The 24,565-nt window shown below is 39.2% G+C and overlaps 2 protein-coding genes across 2 annotated transcripts; one reads left to right on the forward strand and one right to left on the reverse strand.

Moving 5' to 3' along the window:
* The first annotated feature begins 820 nt into the window (after positions 1-820).
* On the forward strand, positions 821-5,293 carry elof1 (elongation factor 1). The gene is made up of 4 exons (XM_033644701.2): positions 821-993; positions 2,335-2,466; positions 4,361-4,431; positions 4,616-5,293. Exons 1-4 carry the CDS (start codon positions 851-853, stop codon positions 4,678-4,680), a joined length of 411 nt encoding a protein of 136 aa, XP_033500592.1. The 5' UTR covers positions 821-850; the 3' UTR covers positions 4,681-5,293.
* Positions 5,292-23,782, reverse strand: cnn1b (calponin 1, basic, smooth muscle, b). The gene is made up of 7 exons (XM_033644699.2): positions 23,507-23,782; positions 13,979-14,100; positions 13,769-13,835; positions 11,461-11,598; positions 11,020-11,136; positions 8,042-8,188; positions 5,292-7,868 (listed from the first exon to the last, which is right to left on the reverse strand). Exons 1-7 carry the CDS (start codon positions 23,564-23,566, stop codon positions 7,623-7,625), a joined length of 897 nt encoding a protein of 298 aa, XP_033500590.1. The 5' UTR covers positions 23,567-23,782; the 3' UTR covers positions 5,292-7,622.
* Between the last annotated feature and the right edge of the window lie 783 nt (positions 23,783-24,565).

The following is a 24,565-nucleotide window of genomic DNA, read 5'->3' on the forward strand; positions in this document are numbered from 1 at the left end:
TAGTTAAGATAGTGTTATATTGTTTAAATTCATTGATAAAGTGCAATAAAGTGAGCTTGATTTCTGACCATTTTGTCTCATAAATATAGGATTTCAAAATAAGAATAATAATAACAAACGTTATTTATGAAGTGCTTCTCAAAACAAAGTGACAAAGTGCTTTATGTTTAACACAATGTGGGAATTAAAGCAAAAACAGCGAGGCAATTTTAAGAAATACAAGGAACAATAACAATAAAATAAAGATAAAATACCATCACTGAAGCAGATGAGCAAAGTTGGCAACTATATGCCCTAACAGAGCAACTAATTGCCCTGTAGATTACACAAAGTTAGAGCAAATGGAAGAATCAGAGTAACACAAAGTAATGAATCAGTGAATCTTAATTAATCTTAATGAATCAGTGACATCTTTTAAATCGCTTATTAAAACTTATGTTTAAAAAAGCCTTTAATTTCAGCACACTGTTAATTTTATATGTGAAAACATTAATATTTAGATGTATAATATACAACATGTTATATTCAGTAGTATCTTAATAAAAATGTAGCATTACAATTAAAACATTATTTTAGTATAATTGCAACATGGTTAAGTTTTATTTTATTTTATTTCAAATAATATGTTTTTTATTTGGATTAAATTGCTTTAGATTTTTTTTAATTATTTCATTTTATTTTATTTCAAATAATATATTTTTATTTTAATTAAATTGCTTTAGTTTTTTTTTATCAATTATTTTATTTTATTTTGAGGGGGTTGGGGTTTTATTATTTGAAGGATGTAACTTTTGCCGCATCACCAGATGAGGGCGTTAACTTAAAAAACGAGCTCTGCTATTGGATACACATGCTGTCAGTCTCCGCAGTTGAGCCAATCACAAACCAGTCAAATCCCCAAGAGCCAATCAGAAGCAGAGCCAGAGAGATGCTGCAGTACCCGGATGAAATCGAATACACGGAGTACCCTCCGCTGCAGAAGACATCCCTCCGGTAAGACAGATAACAGTCGCATCATTTTTTACAAATGCGAAATAATAAAACCTTTAACACACGACACGCGCTCTTCGCTGTCACCTTCAGCACTCCAAGTGATTTACTGAAAGCTAGTTTTATCTCATTCAGTCTTAAACGAAAGGCTAGTAGCTGTTAGCGAGCTAGCATGCTAGCCTGTAGCGGTTTTGGCGCTTCAGTGTAAATGTAGCTCTGATCGTGTTTAGGTTGATTTGTTTGGCTCAGACTGAGTTGTAAACTCAAACTCAAAAACTTTTTAAATCGGAGGCAACCTTTGTTATTATCCTCGAGGAGAAGGAGCAGCGTTATCAGTAGTGTTATTGTTAGTTTTGGTCCAGTGATCTTACCTGCCTGTGAGCAAGGTGAGCCATTAGGGACTGTTCATTACTTATGAGAGGGCAGGGGGTGGTGCAAAAGCGGGAGGCAGGTCAGATATATTTTTAAGTGCAGGGGAGTGATTTATGTTTTTATTTTGGCTTAAGGGAGGAGCATACAACTTAAAATAGCTGTATTTTGTATTTAAACACTGATTTTTAAAGAAAACATGTACGGTTTCATCAACATTACAGTTTATCATTGTGAAAACAGTGATTATCATTGGATCTTCACTTTTCCAACAGTCCTTGAACACATTATGTTATGCGAAACGCTTCAGTCAGAGAAAAGCAAACAAAGTCTGAGCTGAAAATAGTGATATTTAATCAAAATCACTTTAATCTACATGTCTCATTTAAATTTTTGCACAAATTAACCAGCATGCACAGTAAGAGTGAAAAGCCAAGGCTTTTTTCAACTTCAGTATTTCGTCCTCAACTTTTAACTTTCAAATATCTAAGTATACATTTTTAAAATCTAACAACGAATTAATGGTGGAGGGAGGGTCTTGCGTTTTCGCTGTCACTCAGGGAGGCTCAAGGGAAACTATTTGTAGCTTCAAGGAAAAAAATAATAAAATCAAAAACGAAGTCACACCACAGCCACGTCCCTCCTCCTAAATAACCAAACAGAACAGTCCCTTACTGATTAGCTATGATGTTGAATTATTGTCTTCTATCTAGACACTACTAGACATAACACAAGGGTTAGTTTTCTATTTCTGTTGTTTCGGAGTGTGGATGCAAAACAATAAAAAATGGCCATACCTACTGTGACTCAGTGAAACAGCCTGCTCGGCAAAGAGACTGGAAATTCACATTAATTACGCGGGTACTCTGGCGTCTCTGTGGGGAAGAGTTTAACATGCAAGTGAGTGTGAACGTGTCCCATAGCTGATGAAAACAAAATATAACTGTCCTATTAATGGTTATTTTCTTTCCGCAGATATACAACATTAGAAATGGGGCGCAGGAAGTCAAAGAGAAAGCCACCTCCAAAGAAAAAAATGACGGGTAACCTGGACATCCAGTTCACCTGCCCGTTCTGCAACCACGAGAAGTCCTGCGATGTCAAAATGTAAGTAACTCAAAGCGAAGGGATGCTTTGCACATCTGTTCTCAAACAGGTGGGACGAGAAGAATAAAACTTGTAGAAAAGACTTCCACACAGTGTCTAAAAAATAACGATGTAATGCTGCAATGTTTCAGTGACGAGACCTTCATCACAAACAGTTTTGTAACAAAGAAAAGCCATCTTAGGTAGGATTGGCTGAGTTTGCAGTTAGTCTCATTATCCACGTGCAGTGGAAAGACTACATACCAAACATCGATCAGTCAGCAGTCAACATTATACATAGACATAGAGGAATATAGAAGTAAAGTTAAAAACAGCTTAGTAACGATCTTAAACATACGCCCCAAAAAAACTTTACATTAGATAGGTATAGGTGGCAAAAATGCCCAGTGACTACTGAGTCATGGTGCTCAAAACTAAACACAGAGCAACAACCACAAAGAATTTAACAAAAGAGATGATCTCTACACAAAAAAAGGCCACGAGATATACACAGGAACTTACATTTACATCACCTCATGGATGTTCTCTCCAGGACGAGCCCCCATTTGTTACGCCCCACCCTAAGGAGGCCCTATGGGGCTAACAAAACTCAACACTGACCCATAATAGTCACATGAACATGTTTAAAACACTCAAATCCGTGGGATGTATTAGAATTAAAACAGGCAAACAAGACAACAAAGATCCCTCAGTGAGAGGCAGCAGGACCAGCAGTCCCCACACCAGAGCCTCTCTCCTCTGCTGCTGCACAGGAGCTCTAAAGGTGCGGACACACCAAACCGACATCAAAGAACTAGTGGCGACGAAAGCCAACTGTTGCGTCGTCTACGTCGCCTCACGTCGCCCTGTGTCAGTTGCATTTGAACACACGACACGGACTACATCCAACGGCCAAGTAGCACGTACGTTCTGCGCCTGCGTGAGAGAGAGCGGAGTGACAGAGTGGTACATCCTGTCAGCTGAGGGGTTTCCTATCTGTGCAGCTGAGCACCGCAGCACCTCCACGGACTATTACATCCAGACGGTCCCGGTGTTTCCTCCACAGGCTCCACTTCACTCAGCTGCCCGATAAACCCGCTGCTTCTTCCCACTTTAACCTGAATAACAAACCAGGGCTCGGTGCTCCGGTTGGATCCAAACGGAGAGCCGGGGCTAGCTCAGAGACTAGCGGAGGCTAACTGGCTGTGCTTCCCTCCGGTCATACTGCGGCTAATGCTCCGCTAGCCACTCCCAGCTAGCTCCGGTTTGTTATTCAGGTTAAAGTGGGAAGAAGCAGCGGGTCTGTGGGGCAGCTGAGTGAAGTGGAGCCTGAGGAGGAAGCACCGGTTAGCCCCGGTTTCACTACAGGCAGATTCACTCGCTACAGGGGCGAGGAAATAAAACCTGAACAGCCAATCAGAGTGATCTCTCTCACCGACAAGCTCCGCCAGCGATTCAACATGCTCAATCAGCCGAAAAGCCGCCGACAGTGTGGGACACACCGCAAAAACTAGGGCGACAGACGCTCACCGATGGCCCGACTTAGGTCGACGGCCGACCATCGGCTTGGTGTGTCAGGGCCTTTAAGCATCTCCTCCATGCCAGGTGTGCTGCACCTCGTTAGGTAATGCAGCACACCTGAGCAGATTTACAAGGGAGGGGAAAAAGGGACGGCAGCACAGAGCACATACACAGCTGTAACAGCGTGCTTGAGAATAAATGTCCTTGTTGTTAACTTGCAGTCCCTAAAAAAATATGTATCCAAATCTTGAAGGTACTCGATTGTTAACTGATGAAGGTCCAGTCACCAAAATGTTGCAGTGTTAAATTGTTATTTTTGCAAGTTAGACAAGGTGTGGGACTCTTAGAGAAATGCATCATGAACAACATAACTAAGATTCTAACTTTCTTCCAGGGAACGAACCCGAAACACAGGAATTATATCGTGCAGTGTTTGCTTGGAGGAGTTCCAGACTCCTATAACCTGTATCCTTTTAACTGGCAACAGAATTTATCATCATGTGTGACCAATAATGACTCAGCCTGCCAGAGGTTTGGTCCTGTCTGGTTGAAGGAAACCTTAAAGTCTTGTGAAATCACATTAAGTAGAAATTCAGGTTTAAAGCCAAGTTCACTTTTTTTGTAATGTCCCTTAACCTCTTCCCGTCAGATCTGTCGGAGCCGGTGGATGTTTACAGTGATTGGATCGATGCCTGTGAAGCAGCCAATCAATAGCTGTGTCTTCCTGTGACTCGCCTTCTCTCTAACCTCACTCGCTTGTATTTCACCCCAGTGATTGGTCCAAATAAATTACTGTTCAGCCAGCACAGTGTAGCAAAATCTGCACAAAGAACAGAAGCGTTACGTTTTTGCGTGACAGTTTAGTTTTGCTACAGTGTGGCTCGCTAAACGTGACACGTCCCCCTGGCTGGGCCAGAGGCTGCCATGTTGTTTTGTCTACATCCCAGTTCTCAGTGTAAAAGTTTTTCTTTTTTGTGTAGTTTATTTTCATTATTTTTGGACTAAATATTTAAGGTTTAAAATGTAACTGACTGAACCCCATCAGTGTCAAACATTCCACCTCCTTCGGTATTCTTTGTGTGTATGGATAAAAACTATAAGTTGCTATGACAGGTCGTTGTTTACTTTCCAACCTGCCTCTAACAATGCACTGAAACTATTTGTTGGTCGACACTTTTCTTTGAACTGCCAAATCTTTTCCAACCTTTGTTTTTTTACACCATTTGTTCTGTTGTCATGCAGTTTCTATTTCACTACTTCTGTGTACCTCACATCGACTGTGTATTTTTAGGTAATGACAGTAATGAGAAATAAAATCAGAACCGTATTTTTCAAGTGTTTTTATTGCACAAATGTCATGTTTAGTGAAAGGCATATAGAAAAAAAATCAAGGTTAGCAAAGATGTTTAGTTTGAACAATGTTGAAACAAAGCCAACACATGAAGGTGAAATGTTATCATACATTTACGCAACATGGGTCTCACAGGGAGCTAAAAACTGCATTCCTACTTTTGATTAAACAAAGGGAATGTTGAGACTATGAAATGGAAATACAGTAAGTGTACATGTGCCGTTTCCCCACTAGATGGCACGCTGCTACATGTCGTACATCATGGCTGTGATGCCTTCTGTTGCTGAGTGACTGAACAGTTCAGGAGCTCCAATCTGTCGGCCCGTTCGGCACATGAAGCTTATTTAACAGCTAATTAAAAGCCAATAAATCTGAATAATTCACAAAGAAATGCAGAGGTTTCGATGTGTGCCACTCAACCACAGGTGCCTGAGCCTGCTCTGTAACTTTGGACATAAACATTTCTGTCTTCTAATATTGAAAGTAATCCCCTCAAACTGTCTGATAACAATACATTCAAGATATTCAGTGGATTAACAGTATGACGCAGGAATTTCAAAATAAGAGTCAACATGATTAACTTAGCAATTATCAGCGAGGGGCTACAGGCACTTGGGTCTATTCTGACATCTACTGACAGTGGTGGATGACGTACTCTGATACTTTTGAGTAAAAGTAGCGATACCACAAAGTAAAAATACTGCTGCATTTGAAGTGTGAATTAAAAAGTACCTAAAGTATAAAAAGTAAAAATACCAAATGCAAGAAAATGGCCCCAGTGAGTGTGATCATATTATTCATCATTTTATAACCTAAATTTAAAATCTAATTTTTTAAATTAACTTTAACTGACAAATAACTACAGTAGTAGAATAACAGGAACAATATAGCTTTCCTAAATGCAGTGCTTTATAGACGTATAAAGTGGCATCAAATGGAAATACTCGAGCAAAGTACCTCCAATTTACCTAAGTACAGATTTGTTGTCAACTATCAAATTAATCACCTTATTTTTAAGAAAACAAAAGTTAAAATTCTCTGATTCCAGCTTCTTAAATGTGAATATTTTGCGGTTTCTTTACTTGTCTGTGACAGGAAGCTGAATATCTTTGGGTTGTGGACGAAATAAGATGTTTGAGGACGTCCTCTTGGACTCTGGGAAACACTGATCGACAGTTCTCACCATGTTCTGACATTTTAAAGACCAAACACCTGACTGATTAAGTGACTGTGAAAGTTATCGTTAGTTGCAGCCCTAGTTTGAGCAAATGTACTTTTTTAAATCCCACTGCTGCGGACTGCTTACAAGGTGAAGCTGGGTAAAGTGCAAACTAAGCAACAGCACTAAAGCCAAAGGTCACTGAGGCATCAGGCAGGTACAGGACGCTTCCCAAAGCATGGAGGAAACAACGGGACAAAAACTGGTTCCCCCTAACTTCAAACTTCATATCGCAACACCTACATTTGCTCTTTTACGTTATAAAAACATCTGACAGACCCCTCTACTTTTTCCAAATACTTCCTTATAAAACCAAAGTGTCATGCCGCACACAAAGCCATGGAAATTAGCCCAGTAAAATGGCGTGATGGGTAATTTGGCAGGCTCGTGAACATGACAGCGCACGTGCTCACAAAACAAAGCAATGTCCGCACAAAGCTGCGAGTCCTCCTGCGTCGTCGGGCCCCGGTCAGTCTGTGGAGCCGGAGCGCCTTCCCGAGGAGCGGTAATCCTGGAGCCTGCGGGGCTCCAACGTGGACGTGGACTCTGTTCCAACTGGGTCAAAGTTCAATAGCACCAACACGGTCACTTGTTTCCTTTTCGAGTTTCGAGGAACTTTAAATTCTGCTTTGTCAGTGTTCAAACTGGATACAGCGGGGAGGAGGTGGACAGTGAGGCGAGGGGTATGAACAGTTCTCTAACTACAATGCAAGTATAAAAAGCGGTAGCAAAAAAAACTCTATAAATAGCAAAGGTCATAAATCTGAGTTGTCTGGGTATTTTTTAGCATTAATAAAATTCATCACAGATACAGAGGTTGGCCACTGCATGAAATCTTTGACGTAAGGTCAGCGTAAACTCTTTTTCTTTTTCTTTTACTCGTGGAAAGACAAACAATAAATTCTTAAGAGTAAAAGTATGTTTAAAAAAAGACGGGGAATGGAGACGACAATGACGTCAATCAGTGTTAAATAACAGTCTGGAAGGTTTGCTCGTCACAGAGACAGCTGTGGTTGGTTGTCTGAAGTTAAGCAAAGAGGAAGGAGGGAGGAGGAGGAAGGGTGGTGAGGCCGTCTGTGGTTTTCTTCAGTCAGAGTACTGGTTGTAGCCATCAAACTCCACCTCACTCCCGTTGTTATAGTAGGCCTCGGTGGGGTTGGTGCAGTACTTGTTGTCGTAGACCTGGCGCGGCAGGCCGTAGGTGGTCATGCCCTGCTGGGACGCCACTTTGTTGGTGCCCATCTGCAGAGAGATGGTGGTGGTGTCACAGTTCTCCAGCTCCAGCTTCTTGTCGAAGATGTGCCTCCTGGTTCCCGGAGCTGTCATGCCAGCCTGGGGGTAAACGGAGAGGTTTTAAAAGTGCTCGACAGGTAACGTAAATATACGACACAAACATTTATACCTAATTTAAATCAAAGCACGAGACTAGTTATAAAGTATGTTTCTCTTATTGTTGCGTGGTGTTACATAGTTTTGGCCTTAGTTTTGGTTGCGTGTGTCCTCACCTGGCTGGCTCCCTTGTTGGTGCCCATCTGTAGGCTGATGGTAGACTGGTCCACTGGAGCGTCCATGGCCATCTTGGAATCGTACAGGTGGCGTCGCGTGCCGTAAGACGTCATGCCCTTTTGGCTGGCCAGCTTGTTGGTGCCCATCTGGAGACACAGCAGAGTGGAGCAAGTTAAATATCTAAAATACGCTGTTAAGTCTGAGGACATAGTCGTCACTTTGGGAAGTTTCTGTACGACTGAAAATAAATCACACATATCCCATTGTGCCAGCGTCACTGAAAAATAAAAACATCCTGTAAGTCGTTAAGACAGACCCTCTGTGTGATGAGTAAGTATCTCTAAATAATGACTGAGTACGGCTTCTCAGTATTTTTCAGTCACTATTTAGAGAAAGTTTTCCATTATTTTTAGATCATACGTCATTATTTTGAGAAAGTTTGTCACTATTTTGAGGAAACAACTCGTCTTTTTCTGAGTTTCTCATTATCATGAGACACCAAGTCAAAATATTTGAAGATATGAAGTCATTAGTTTCCCACTACTTGAGAAGGTTTCTCATTATTTTGAGAAACTCAGTCATATCTCACTTTATTGAGCAATTTTTTCATTATATTTAGATCTTAAGTCACTAGTTGAGACAGTTTCTGAATATTTTGAGATTCAGATTTGAGTTTTTCATAATTTTGAACTAAAAAATCATTTTCAGAAAGTTTGTCACTATTTTGAGACAGTTTATAATTAATTAAAAGAAAGTTTCTCATTATTTCTGAGATACTAATTTTTTTAGAAAAGTTATTTTTATTTCGAGCAAGTTTCTCATTGTATTCAGATCTTGAGTCATTATTGACAGTTTTCAATGATTGAGATATTTTTTTTTATTTTGACAAAGTTTTATTATTTGAGAAGGTTTCTCATTATTTTGAGATACCAATTCGTCTTTTTCTGAGTTTCTCAGTATCATGAGACACTAAGTCATTATTTTGAGAACATTTTTCATTATTTTGAAATATAAAGTCATTATTTTCAGAGAGTTTCTTATTATTTTTGAGAGATACTGAGTCATTATAAAATCATTATTTTAAGAGCGTTTGTCACTATTTTAAGATACTAAGTCATTATCTTTGAAACACAAATTATTTCTTTTTTATTTTTTTTTGAGAACATTTCCCACTATTTTTAGATCTTAAGTCATTATTTGAGACTGTTTACCATTAATTAAAGGAAAGTTTCTCATTATTTCTGATACCAATTATTTTAGAAAAATTATTTTTTATTTTGAGCAAGTTTCTCATTATATTTAGATCTTGAGTCATTATTGACAATTTCCCATGATTTTGAGATATTTTTTTATTTTGACAAAGTTTTATTATTTGAGAAGGTTTCTCATTATTTTGAAATATAAAGTCATTTTCAGAAAGTTTCTTATTATTGTGAGAGATACTGAGACTTTAAGTTAAGTTTTTTATTTTGAGAACATTTCTCACTATTTTGAGCATGTTTCTCATTATATTTAGATCTTAAGTCACTAGTTGAGACAGTTTCTGAATATTCTGAGATTCAGATTTGAGTTTTTCATTATTTTGAATTATAAAATCATTATTTGAAGAAAGTTTGTCACCATTTTGAGAAGGTGTCATTTTTAGATCTTAAGTCATTATTTGAGAGTTTACCATTAATTAAAAGAAAGTTTCTTACTATTTTGATAAACTTTCTCAATATCATGAGACACCAAGTCAAAATATTTGAAGATATGAAGTCATTAGTTTCTCACTATTTGAGAAAGTTTGCCATTTTTTTGAGATTCAAATTTGAGTTTTTCATTATTTTGAATTATAAAATCATTATTTTAAGAGAGTTTGTCACTATTTTAAGATACTAAGTCATTATCTTTGAAACACAAATTATTTCTTTTTTTTTTTGAGAACATTTCCCACTATTTTTAGATCTTAAGTCATTATTTGAGACTGTTTACCATTAATTAAAAGGAAAGTTTCTCATTATTTCTGAGATACCAATTATTTTAGAAAAGTTATTTTTTATTTTGAGCAAGTTTCTCATTATATTTAGATCTTGAGTCATTGACAGTTTCCCATGATTTTGAGATATTTTTTTATTTTGACAAAGTTTTATTATTTGAGAAGGTTTCTCATTATTTAGAGAAAGTTTAGTCATTATTTTGATAAAGTTTCTTACTGTTGAGAAAGTATCTCTCAAAATAACGAGAGGCTAAGTCATTAAGTCATCAAAGTTTTTTTTATTTTGAGAAAATTTCTCATTATATTTAGATCTTAAGTCACTATTTGAGACAGTTTCTGAATATTCTGAGATTCAGATTTGAGTTTTTGAGTTTTTTTAAATTATAAAATCATCATTTTCAGAAAGTTTGTCACTATTTTGAGAAGGTGTCATTTTTAGATCTTAAGATCTTGAGAAAGTTTCTCATTATTTTGAGATACTAAGTCATTATCTTTGAAACACAAATTATTTCAGCATTTCAGTTTTTCTTATTTTGAGAACATTTCCCACTATTTTTAGATCCTAAGTCATTATTTGAGACAGTTTACCAGTAATTAAAAGAAAGTTTTACTATTTTTGATAAAGTTTCTCATTATTTATGAGATACTAATTATTTTAGAAAAGTCTTTGTTTTTTTATTTTGAGCAAGTTTAATTATTTGAGAAAGTTTCTCATTATTTCGAGATACTAACTCTTTGTTTAGAGAAAGCTGCTCATTGTAATGTCTTCCTGGATCTTTTTAGGCTTCAATACTCAGTTTCCATTAACCTGTTCTCATCTGAATCAACAATCCCAGCCAATATTTAGAGAAGACTCAATAAAGATTTGTCATTCAGGCTGAGTCCAGCAGAGGGCACAATGATAACTGTCTCCACCAGCAGAACATCTCTGGACACATCCATCTACAATCTCACACACAGCTCATAAAGTAATAGAGTACAGGTTTCTGCCGCTCTGACCTGCAGGCCGATGATGTTCCGTCCCTCCCTGAGCTTCTCTGGAGCGAAGCGGCGCTGCTGTTTCTCGGCGTACTTCACTCCTATGTCGTACTTGGAGCGGAAACCTTTGGACTTGGCCTGAGTGGGAGAGGTGGCAGAGACAGAAGGGAAAATGGAGGTAATCGAGTGTGTTTTTCATCCCCATATTGTTTTTATTATGATACTGCTGCTGCCGTATTGTAGTGCTGGTCCGTGTAACACGAAGCACTCTCACAGGGAGGCTGATCGCTGCAACACTGTGCACATCATCATTGATACTCGTGGTTTCTGCAGGCTTTTTGTTGACTACACCTGCTCCTCTCATTCAGAGCCAATCAGCGGCGAGTAAAGCACCAGTATCAGCCTTTCCTACAGCATGTGTCATTGGTGTAACAGTGTGTGAGTGTGTGCAGCTGCCCTCACCATTCCAGCCAGAGCGATGAGTGTACTCTGGACCTGAGTGTGGTTGACATTCTCAAACAGATCGTTGGCCTCAAAGATGTCATGTGGCCTCAGGCCGTACTCTGTGATTGCACGGACAAAATTCCCTATGTTTTCCAGCTGAGGAAAAAAGGAGACAATGGAACCAGTTGAGTAGAGCATCTATTTGGCATCTTACATACAGACTGAGTAGCTCCCTTGTGTTTCACTCTGAATGCAGCTATTTCCATCTGTTAAAGGAAGAGTTTCACATTTGGGGGAAATACGTTTATTCGCTTTGTTGCAGAGAGTTCGATTGATATCGCTCTCATATCTGTATCATAGATCTGAAGCTACTGATGGAGAGTGTGGAGAGAGGGGGAAACAGCTGGCATCGATTTAGGACGAGAAGTTAGAATATTTCTCTCTTTGGCCCAGTTTCCACCAAACACTTTCAGTACAGCACCTTTGGAACCAACAGTGACCCTTCAGACATGCTACCTAGAGCCTAGTGTTTCCACCACAGACAGTCCTCTTAAATGTGGGCGGGGTTGTTGTCACTCACTGCTCCGTCCAGCACTCACTGTATTTCCTCCTTTATCAGTCTGCACCTGGTTTATCGTCCACAGAACAAGGCTGCACGCCCACATTTTCAGAACAAAATAGAACAGGCTGCAGTGAGAGTCTCTCTCCATGGGATATTTAAAAATAGCAGCTTTGTGCTTTTAGTCCTTCTCAGGCAAGCTCAGGGATTTAGTGTTGCTGGAGCCCACAGGAACGACTGTCTGCGACGCTTTTTTTCCCTCCTTCAAGTGAGGATTGGGAGGATCATGCATTGAGTAACATTACAAGTTAACGTTCCACCTTAAAAGTTGCCGGCAGTCGGCCCAGTGAATGAAGTTATTTTTTCTCAGACTCCAGCTGCTGTGAGAGGCAGCAAAACATCCTTTCATTTTATAGTTACAGTTTACTAATAAAACTCTCCACAGTAGTGTTCACAGCTCCACCTTTTAGTACCAGATCTGTGTGCTAGGTACCCCAACAGAGGAGGGACCAAACATGGGGACGGCACAGAACGGTTCCATTGGTGCCATCCACAACTTTTCACTGTGGAAACAGAAAAAACTGAGTTGTCCCGTACTACTCGGTGGAATGGGGCTTTTGTTTGATAACACTAAACGTAAAGTTGGGCTTTGCTGTTGGCTTCTTGACTCATTTTAAAAACAGAGAGAAAAAGAGACTGCATGAGCGAGCTGACAGAGACAGCGCTGCAGTGCTGTGTCACAGTGAAATGAGAGAGAAAATGATGGAAATAAATCTTATTTTCTGATTGTTTCGCGGCGGTTACGTTCTGAAGCACAAATAAATAACCATCAAATACTCAACAGATGATTTACTGCGCAGACAGACGCTCTGAGTTTCATTTCCCTCCTCTGCATTTCACTGATTTCATCCGACTTTGCAGCAGTAACCGTTGTTGCAGTGAGACAAAAAGCCTAAGGTTTATTTTCCTCAGTGTGAAATGGGCGGGAACACTGAACAGCAGGCTGCAGAGTGCGTTCACCCCTGCAACCGCCAGCAGCACCCGTCCCGTCATGTTGCTTTTTCATACAGCTGACTAATTTGTCTAATCTTCACGGATATTTAGACTCAGGTGGAAGTGCAGATAACAACAGGCTGAGGGAACCTTTTAGTTTCGTAAACCTGGGATTTAATGTTCTGGGAACTTTTGGTGGAAACACGGCTTTAGTTAGCTTTAGAGGTGCTGGTAGGCAGATTTTGATTCTTTTGGACGGAGCCTGGCTCACTGTTTCCTCTTGTTTCCAGCCTGTCTGCTAAGCTAAGCTAACCAGCTGCGAAGTTGGGGCCTCATATTTAATATCCAGACATGAAAATGACGTCAGTCGGTTTATCTAAACACTGTCTGCCAGACAGTTAATAAGCATATTGTTGTGATTACAGTTTGGTGCGAACACTATGAAGAAAATAATGAGATCATTGCCTTTTAATATTTCACTGTGTCATAAAGTCTGACTATACATGCATTCATTTACAAGGGCTAATGTGACAGAGAGCATTTTCTTCAATCAAGTCTCAGGAGCACCGTTTGTTTGTTCAGTCCTAATAAAAGCAACACTGACATTTGTTTCGTTTGGTATGGCAGCTACTTTATGGACTGTAAATAAACTCTGCGTTGTCGATGCCAGTACAGTAGACTAACCAAGTTCCACATGCTCTGGAAAGCGACCCCGACTCTGAAACTAGCAGGACAAATAAGGCTTATATTCTTTCCACAGAGCTGGTGCATTACCTGGTGCCAGTTTTGACTGGAGTTGTTGATCTTTCTCACAGAACCTGGCTGGAGCACATTAATGAGTCTGCAAAAAGAGAGAGACACAATTCAAGAAGCTGTTCAGGGGGACTTCAAAACAATCACTACTGATGTTAAAGAAATGAATTTGATTAAAAGGTCTGATGCTTCTGTGCGTTCTTTCCGTCCTATCAGTGTCTACACACTCACTCGCACAACAGGACGCCGTCCTTCAGACTCTCCATGAAGTTGTCCCCGATCCTTTTGCCCGTCACATCCTGAATCCACATTCTCAGCTCCTCTTCCTTCTGGGGGTCGTACTTCCCTGCGAGCTGAGGGGACAGGGAACGACAACAGAGATAGTGTTGTCACAATACACAACAAGGCTACAACATGACAATGATGGCTTTCCTTTTCTTAACTCGTCGCAGAGAATATTAAAAATAGGCACAGCTGGTATTGGCGTATCAATACTGCAGAAAAGGAGGCCTGAATTCCAAAAATTCAGAGTTGATACGCATCGATATTTTTAACAACACCACTGAGAGATCAAACATGAGACTAGGCTTTTGTTTTATTTATTATTTGGATTTGTTACAGAACGACAGCTGACTTCAGCCCATCGTACTCTCCATGACCAAGCCTACTCTCTGGTGGCAAGCGTTTAGTCCTTCTAATGAATTTCATGAGACACAGAAAACAGAAAACAGATGACTAAAGAAACAGTTTGCCTTTTTTAACTCTTGTGGAGTTTGTGCATCAGATCATGTCAAATATTGCCCTGTCGAATACAAATTCCACTCCATATTGTTCAAATTTAGTGTTTTCAATCACAGGGAAACGCTTTGTTTTACCATTTTGTAGTTTTCGTTTAATCCCCAAAAAAATTTCCTGGAAAAATTTGTGTCATTAATCAAGAGATAAGATAAGATAAGATATTTTTTTTGCCATTTGTACACCTGCACGCAGTCTGGGTGTATAAAAATTCTTGTGCAAAAAACACTTCAGAAACAGTAATTTTTCTTCCCATGATGAATTTTATGAACAAATCTGTGACTGAAATGTTTGAGTTCCAGGAAATAGTCGTGTCAGAAACAGACGGGTAATAAATCGTAAAAGATAAAGTGCACAAAACAAGGTATTAAAAAGTATAAAAAAATATAAGCTCCACCTGCAGGGCAGTCAGATGGTTTTTCACATTATGGGTACTGCACATTTCCAGTTTCTGTTGCATGTGATAGAGGGAATCACAGGGAAACATAAAAACTTCCTTGAACAAATTTTATGTGTCAGGCGCTGTTCTATACCCAAAGCACCAGATTAAGTTACAGTCGCAGTTAACTGGGATTAAATAGTTGGAAGAATACCGATTACTAAATACCAAAACTGTTAATCAGCCCTGTAATTATAACATCCACAGGTTACGGCGTTACCATTTCCATCATGACAGAAAATAAAGGAAGGGAAAAATAAGGTGAAACTGTATGAGGGATGGTTTAGTAGCAGTGAACATTGTGAATATGGCATGGTCTCAAATCTTCATGCACACACTCTGTTTCAATTAAGGTAAGATGAGATAAGCTTGGTCTTCAGCATTCAAGAGAAACAGGTGATGTAACAGCACAAAGCCCCTCGATATACACACACAATATTTACGTATACATAAATAAATTTTAATACAATGTCTCTTTCATGCTCAGCATCAGGTTTTCAAACTAACCCTGGTTCCAGGCATTATTTTCTTATAAGGGACGGTACGCCGTAACTGTACGGTCTTTAAAGGTCTTACTGTACAATAAAAAAATACTTTATGATGGGGCGTATAAAAACAACAGGACGAAAAATGAAAATGAAAAAGGCCTGTGGACATTCCTGCATGGAGAAACACACACGGGCCTCTCTCTCGCTTCTCTCCATGTATTTCCTTATTGGCAAAAACACTTTGCCCCTAATACTTTGAATTCTGGCATGAGGTTTAAGGCTGTCCCCCCACCTCCCCACCTCCTCGCACACACACACACACACCCACACACACCCTTGTCCCCCTTTCCTGAATGTTCTGCAGATAAGTCTTCACAGTCTGGGATCAGCAGCCAACACAAACAAGTATTTCAAAGCTGCAGGGATAGCGTAGCTTCCAGGCCATCACACCAAACTTGGGAGAAACAGCTTTCCCAAACTCTCCTCCCTCTGCCTCCGACCGTCTGCTCCGATTGGCCTGGCTCATGTTACCTCTCTTTCCCTCTCTCCCTCTGGGTTTTCCAGAATCTGCCCTTTTACAGCGAGGCGAGTTGTACTCAGGCAAACCACGTCTGATAAAGACAGGCCGGCATCGACAGGTTCCAGTCGGCGTGGCTGAGCTCGGAGTTTGATTTAGTTGCGTTGTTCCTCTCTGGGAGTCACAACTGCTTTTTTTCTGAGCTTTAAAAAACAATTTTTGACTCAAACATGAATCAAACCTGATGAATCTTCAATTACCAGCCTGCTTTTGTTAAAGGTGTCACAAGGAAAAATGGGTCGGAAACTATTGGTTCAATCTGTTTTGATGCATCGGGTTCTCTTTTGTTTTTAAGTGCATCATGTTTTTTATAAAGTAAAAAGTGCAATAAAACTGAAATGTAGTGTGTAAGTATAAATAAGCATCAAATGGAAACACTCACATTCAGTAGTACCTTAAAATAAGTACAATACTTCCGTAGTTGGACGAGTAGCCTACTGTAAGCTGGCACTGAGCTGATATACTTAATCCTGTTTACTCCTCCTTTAAATCTAGTTCCTTATTACAATAAAAAAATGTTGTCAATTTCCGACTGTATTTACAGCTGACACTTTTTATCCAGAGCAACTTACAACGAGAGCATTTAACCCCAAAAAGTTCAGGAATCATGCAAGTACATCAGCTCAAATACGGTACGCCTGTGTGTGTGTTTCTCCATGCAGGAATGTCTGCAGGCCTTTTTCATTTTCATTCCTCTTCTTTTCATACGCCTCATTATAAAGTATTTTTATTATACAGTAAGACTCGCCGTGCTCCTTTTAGAGACAACGGGAAATAAAAAGCATTTTATTTATTTAGGTTATGGGTCAAGGTGCAGTCTGAACGAATGTACGAACGGAGAACCATCCTTAGTGGTGACCTATTTTTGTTGTTATATATGTTGGATATATTGGATTGCACCATACTGTTAACAAGGTTTTTGATTAGCTATAAAAGAATTCTGTAATTTTTACAACTTCTTGTGTTTCAAATACATGAGCCAGACGAGGTCGTTGAGGAAGCCGGGGAAGTCTGGCACCGTGTTGTTCCTAGAGCACCTCCTCTTTTTGCATTCTTGATATGGATTGGAAATAAAGTAACGCTGGCTGAGTGCGTCGATCAAAGGTCTGTAGGTGTGCACCCTCCTCCTTATGGTCAGACTCTAGGACGATCCGAGTATCCAGGGTGTTACTGACGCCTTGAGACTTCTCAAACTTCACCGCGGTTGGTTGTCCAACCATGCAGAGATCGTACTCATCATGGCGTCCAAGTCCAGAGCAGAGACGACATTGTACTGCTTAAAGCCACCTTCACCAACTTCAATGTGATCTTGGTGCTTGAAGAAGTCATCCTGACGTACTGCACAACAGCTGGGCATCTCTATAAATCCGCTATATTATTCTAGGCTTTGTATATTGCACTCCTCCAACTTTGCCTCAAGATAAATAAAGTTGTATCTTATCAGTTTTCAGTCTGTGACAAAACACTGTAGGTTTATTAAGTCTGTAGTATGGCTTCTTTACTGCATTAAAACAACATATCTAGCTTAAAGTGAGGATTTGAAAAAGGTGTATCGTTTTTGTCAGCAAAACACAACATTTACTGAAACATAACCGGTGAAATGTGGGCAGTTACAGGATCATGATAAACGCTGTAAAGTAAAACAAAGTGTAACAGCAGCAAAAGTAGGGAAAAGTCAGTGAACTGTGATGTCATGTGATGTCCGTTGCACGGCACTACCTACTGAAAGGTAGCCAAGATTTGCTAACATTAGCCACCACGAGCTACCGGTCATACCAGACCAAGTAAGGCTGAACAGTAGCAGCAGAGCACCCGAGTGCACTGAGCTGATGAATCCAGCTTTTAAATTCTTAGATAAAGTTTAATCGCCTCACTCTAAGTGTTGGTCCACATGCTGTTTGAATTATTGCACGTTTCCAACAACAGAGAACAGAGCACAAGTGTCAACACATCTACCCGTTTAGCTGTATGTAACTGATCAGTGCAAATCCCTCCACACACACAAACAAAGAAATAGTTCCACTGACATCATATCATGTCATACGGATCCATTGTGTGAGCCGCTGCTGGCACGGCTTTGTTTGCACCGTCCGTCTCCCGCACCTGCACCTGTGTTCTGTCAGAGCAGTGTTTTGTCATTCTTGACTCGGATGTAAACTGTTTAGAGTAAGGACACTTTCTCAAGTTCCAAGTCAGAGCCCGGTCACTCCTTAAAAGGCCATTAGATTATGCTGATGTACCTGTCAGTCTTTCTGCTGCATCTCTGCTGCTCTCTGATGTCACGCCACTGGAACTCAACCATCCCTGCGTGACCCATGAAGCCCTAATAAGACTCATAAAAATTTTATTTACCCACCTAACACTGTCTCCACTCGGCAGAAAATACTTTTCTCCTCGCCCTTGTGTTCTTAATCGACAAAACAGCCGGACCAGCTCCGAACACTCAAACCTCCATTTGTGCCTGCGGAGTGCTGAAGAGCAGTAATGAAAGGAATGTGGGCTTCATGGAGTGCAGTGCACCTCTGTGTGAGATTAAAGCTCTGATGAGAGATGGCACTATTCAGGGAAGAGGCGACATCCCTCCAGGACAATAATCATGATGATCGGGGAGTTGGAACACTCACACGCTGACCTTTCCCATCCTGAGCGGACTGTCAGCAGCTCTGACTCATCCCACTGTACAGAGTCACTACTGTCATGATACAGGCAGCAGAGAGAAAAACACTAAACTCTACTGACAATCGCTGTATCAACACTTCCTGTCAGCGTGGTGACGGATTAAACGCTTGGAAATGTGGCTGTGTATTTTCACACTTTGCTGAGTACAACACCATGCTGTTATGGAATGCAGCCAAGTATATTTACTCGATTACACAAGCTTAAATTTGAGGTAGTTCTACTTTTAGTGACTATACATGCTACTTTATATTTATATTTACAGTCTAATATTTTACATTAGGGCTGGGTGATATGGAGAAAACCAAATGTCATGATATTTTTGACCAAACACCTCAGTACCTATACCGTAATGATATTGTAGGGTTGACTTTGGGTGCTTTCACAATATTTGTCAGTGATATTTTTGATTAGTTATCATCAGTAATGTGGATAATATAACGACAAAGTGGGTAAAGAACCGCTGGAATAAAATTGATTTTGTTTTATGTTTATATTTTAATTATTATTATCTTAAGTACTAGTGTTTAACACAGTAGCATAAAGCACATTTTATTTTTATTTTAATGCACATTTCATGTCCAATTTATTTTATTTATTGCTCTATATTTACACACTTTTCTCCCTCCCATATTCTTACCTCGTATAATTCTCTATTCTTTACATCGGGGCAACTGTAACGAATCAGAATTTCTCCTCAGGGATCAATAAAGTAAATCTGATTTCTTGTTTATTATCTTGATTGTAGTTTTGTCCTTCTCCTATTTTATCTTTTGTTTTGGTGACATTTTAGTTTGTTCATCCTTCTTGGGTTGTAAAATGTTTAGTTTTACTGTAACTGTGTTTCAAAAACTGCTATTTACATAAAATTTAAGTTCATAAGATGACATCACTCTACTGTAATGTGGCCTTGAAAAGTGGGAAAAGACAACACTTACGACAGTACGACATCCAAAATCTAAGACGACATCTATTCTCCAGCCATATTCCATATACGTATGGACCTATCATCAGAGGAGTGGTTAAAAGCAGCTTCAACTCAACTCCTGGCATCATCAACGTGCATAAAAATATTAACAGTAGTCTAATATTTTAATATAACACTGACATGTACACCCCGCTATTAATACTTTACTTAAGTAACATTTTTATTGGAGTATTTTTACTTTGTGGTACAACTACTGGGTTTAAGCAAAGGAATATCTAGTGCTTCTGTCTCTATTGACCCCATGTCACTCACTCACACAATAACATTCATAACAGTCTACGTTATGTTCCTTTAATTTTGCAAATCAGCCTTTAAAGCATTGCTTTATATTAGAGATATTACAAACACCAACAAGCTTGTATTTAACGATTTAAAAAACTGTCACATTTCCTCGTGTTTCAACCCGTTTGATTTTTTACCGCCAAGAAGAATAACATAACATATAAATATAATATATGTGGTGTAAGTTTCACTGTAGACTTTTCAAAATCCTGTATGTATCACCGCCACTTATTTAAGATTTTATTAACCCCAATCATGTTCAAAATGCTTCTGTTTGGCCAGCCGTCAGATCCTGGCTGAGACGTGAATTCAGCAGCTGATTCTGCTTGTATATACACTCAGAAAAATGTCACCAATGAGCAGAATATTTAGCACTACACTGGCAGAATGTAGCATGATGACCGACTAAATGTTTCCCCGGGGGGTTGTCCCCAGACCCCCTGTCTTAAAGTGTCCCTCCACTTCTCAAACCAAAACTATGCCTTTGTATACAATACAAGTCCAGCTTCACCCCCCTTTGTGCTTCTCTCTCCCAGGCTAAGTGCCCTGCCCCGTCATAATCACACCAATTATTTGGCCACTAAGACCCGCTTTCACCTCCAAAACAATCACTTCCCTCACTATTATCAAAGTGTGTACCCAGAGCCGTTTCCTAAACAACCTGGAATCACACAGGAATGAGTTGCCTCATCACATCACAGCCGCTTTTTAATAACTTTAACAGGCAAATGAAAAAAAATAAATCTAATTTAAGGTGAGAGTTACATCCACATGGCACATTTTTGTGTCAGTCTGCCCTGTTTGATCAGGGGTGGAGTGTAAGTACGCACAATCACAAAAGTACTGTGCTTCAGTACAGTTTTGACATGTACTTGAGTATTTTCAGTTTATGCTACTTAATGTGACTCCAGTACATTTCAGAGGCAAATATTGTACTTTTAACTCACTACATTTATTTAACACCTACATATTAGGCAGAGTATTAAACTTCTAATCTAACCTGTAGTATAAAAAACATGTAGAAGTGGCTTCATATGAACTACGATAGTAAAATACCATTAGGGACTGTCCTTTACTTATGAAGGGAGAGGGTGGTGCAAAAAAAGGGGAGGCGTGTCAAATAATTTCTTAGCACTAGGGAGGGACTTACGTTTTTAATTTTGGCTTAGGGGAGGGGCATACAACTCTAAATGGCTGTACTTAGAATTTAAACCCCTATTTTTATAGAAAACATTAAAGTTCTCTTTAAAAAAAAAAAAGAAAAAAAAAATCGGCAAAATGACATCATTTATCACAGCCACAAACTGTAAAAACTGAATTATTGTTGGATTTTCAAATTTCCTGACAGTCCTTAAACACATTATGTAGGACAGACGCTTCAATCAGAGAAAACTGTGATCAAATTTTAGCTTAAAATAGTGATATTTAATCAAATCACTCTATTCTACAATTAAACGTGGCCAGAAATAAACGGTTTGCACTGACTAACCAGCATGCACAGCAAGAGTGAAAGGCAGAGGCTTCCTTCTTTATTCATTTTACTGCCAATTTAGAAGACATGTTTTCTTCAAAAAACAAGCAAAACAACAACAAAATGACACCATTTATCACAGCCTGTAAAAACAGAAATTATCATGGATTTCCATATTTCTGACAGACCTTAAACACATCACGTGGGACGGAAGCTTTTGTAAGAAAAAAAAAACTAAATCTGAGCTTTAAATAGTGACATTTTATCAAAATCACTTTATTCTACATTTAAAATTTGGCCAAAATTAAACTGTTTGCAATGACTAACCAGCAACCACGACAACAGCGAAAAACAGACGCTTTCTTCAACTCCAGGATTTCGTCTTTAACTTTTAACTTTCAAACATCAAAAGGGTAAGTTTTAAAAATCTAAAAACAAGCTTTTGGTAGAAGGAGGGTTGTGCATTTTTACACAAAAAACAAAAAAACAAAAAACAAAGTCACACCCCAGCAACCCCTCTTATCTAGTAAGTAAAGAACAGTCCTTTACATGTATTTGTTAGTGATTAAAACTGACTAATATAATTCTCAGTCATAAGGGACTGATCTTTATTTATTAGAGGAGGGGCTGGGCCTGGGTGTGACTATACTGACCCTCTTCGATGCTACAAATATTTTCCCTTGAGCTTCCCTGAGTGACTGCATGCACAATCCTCCCGTCACCATACATTAGTCACTGAATTTTAAGATTTACTCTTTTTACTCGTGTTGTGCCTTCACGTTAGTTCGTGCAAACAGTTCATTTTGTGCAAAATTTCAAGCATTTCAACAGAGAATGAAGGGATTTTCATAAAGTATCAGTATTTTAATCTTAAAGTTGGTGGGTTTTTTTTCTGACAGAAGCTTTTATCACACATGAGTCCAAGGACCGTCAGAAATGTGAAAATCTAATGATAATTTCTGTTTTCACAGCATCTGGCTATGATAAATAGTGCAATTTGGGCAATTTTTAAAGAAAACATTCCTGCATGTTTTCTTTAAAAATCTGCTGTTAAATAAATAACAACCCTTTAAAGCGGTATATCCCTCCCCTAGGCCAAAATAAAAATTGCAAGTCCCTTCCCAGTGTTTTTTTGTTTTGTTTTTTGACTTTGTTGGAGAAGGCAGTCGGGGGTCGAGCCCGTGGCAACTTCATCAAGCACATTGCCTTCGTATATGGGACGTCTGCTCTACCCACCAAGCCACCCGTTGCCTCCCCCTTCCCAGTGTTTAAAAAATTATTAGGTGTTCAAGGACTGTTGGAAATGTGAAAATCCAACAATAATTTCAGTTTGAACAGTTTCTAACTGTGATAAATATATTTGCGATTTTAAAGAAAACATGTATGTATTCTTTAAAGGTGGGCATTTAAATACAAAATACAGCCATTTAAAGTTGTATGCCCCTCCCCTACGCCAAATAAAAAACATAAGTCTGTCCCCAGTGCTTGAAAAATTACTTGACATGCCTCCCCCTTTTTTGCACCACCGCCTCCCCTCATAAGTAACGAACAGTCCCTAAAACAACACTGACAGGAGCCTGCAGCATGAGAACAGCACCTTTTGTTGATGGTACTTCTATACTTTTATTTGAGTAACATTTTGAATGGACTTTCACTTGTAACTGAGTGTTTCCAGACTGTGGTATTTCTACTTTTACTTGAGTATCCGAGTACTTCTACCACCCCTGTGTTTAATGAAGAAGGTTTTATCTCAAACTTTCTCCATATAAGGACCTCAGAATATCACAGCAACCACCGCTTGACCACAAACCCCTCTGTGATGTCTCCTGTTATAAAGGACGCCATCTTTATTTAAAACACATTCAAACGGTGCTGGAGTGGTGTTTACAGTGTACGTCATCATGCTAGCTAACGTTAGCCTTCTTTGACCCTTGACCCCTCCAGAAGAATCGATGATCCTGCTGCTACTACTACGTGTCTGAATTAAGTACCTTCATATTAATACAGTTTTTAATAGTGTAAAAAAATAAGTTTTAAACGTACCTTGCTCTTGACCTCGGCAGAAAGACCGAAGGCTGGTCCGCTCCTGAAATGTGTTGTCATCTCTGTAGTTCTGTCTATTTACAGTGGAGCTGAGCAGGGCTTTAAAAATGGAGAAGCAGGTTACAGCTCTGAGTCCGAGGCGGGAGGAGACACACGGAACAGTCGAGAACAAATCCCTGGGTATGTTGTGTGTGTCGGTGTGGTGGCGGCGGTGCTGCTCGGACCTGCTGGCGAAGCTTTCAGACAACTTTCCGACACTTTTCTGAATCTTTTTTAAACTCTTCCCATGTGTGTGCTCCCTGATTGGCTGCGGCCGCCGTCCAATCCGGACGCAGCCTCCTCATCTGGGGGAGTGATGTCACCGCTCGGGTATTAGATTTAATCAGTGTCACTTTTTCCACCTTGGGCCGTCAGGATGCTTTTCACTGCTGTTCACATGCACTCTGCTCAGGTTATGTCACTGTCATGTTCAGTCAGCTGGTTTCAGACATCAGTCACGGCCTCCAAATGGTTTCATGATCAATAACAAACATTTGTTCTCACTACACATTGTAGTCTGTGATGAATCATTCAATATTACAATAAACCTAAAGGTCAAAACATTACAATGACACGGAAAATGAAGAATAAAAGTCTTTATTGTCATTGTACAATAAAAAATAATGAGATCAGGAGTGTTACATCTGATCAGGTGCCAACTAGTCTATGAAGCAAACAAGTAACAAAAACATAAATAAAAAAAATAAAATACAGACAACAAAATCATTCATAAAATCAGAAATCATTAGATATTACAGTAAACTTAAAAGTAAAAAATATTACAGTGGTACTGGATTTGTAAACATAAATAAATAAACAGATAAATAAAAATCTGAAAAAATTGCAAGGTTATAAAAATACTATTGTGCTAAATAATAATAACTTTATTTATATAGCACCTTTAAAAACAGAGTTTACAAAGTGCTTTGGCAAACAAAGCAAAAAGCGGAATACTCAGGGGCAGAAAACGAGTAAAACAGAGGTCAAAGCCATGAATTACACACACAAATGTCATGGTAA

Source organism: Epinephelus lanceolatus, chromosome 18, assembly GCF_041903045.1.
Source record: "Epinephelus lanceolatus isolate andai-2023 chromosome 18, ASM4190304v1, whole genome shotgun sequence".
Taxonomy (NCBI): Eukaryota; Metazoa; Chordata; class Actinopteri; order Perciformes; family Serranidae; genus Epinephelus; species Epinephelus lanceolatus.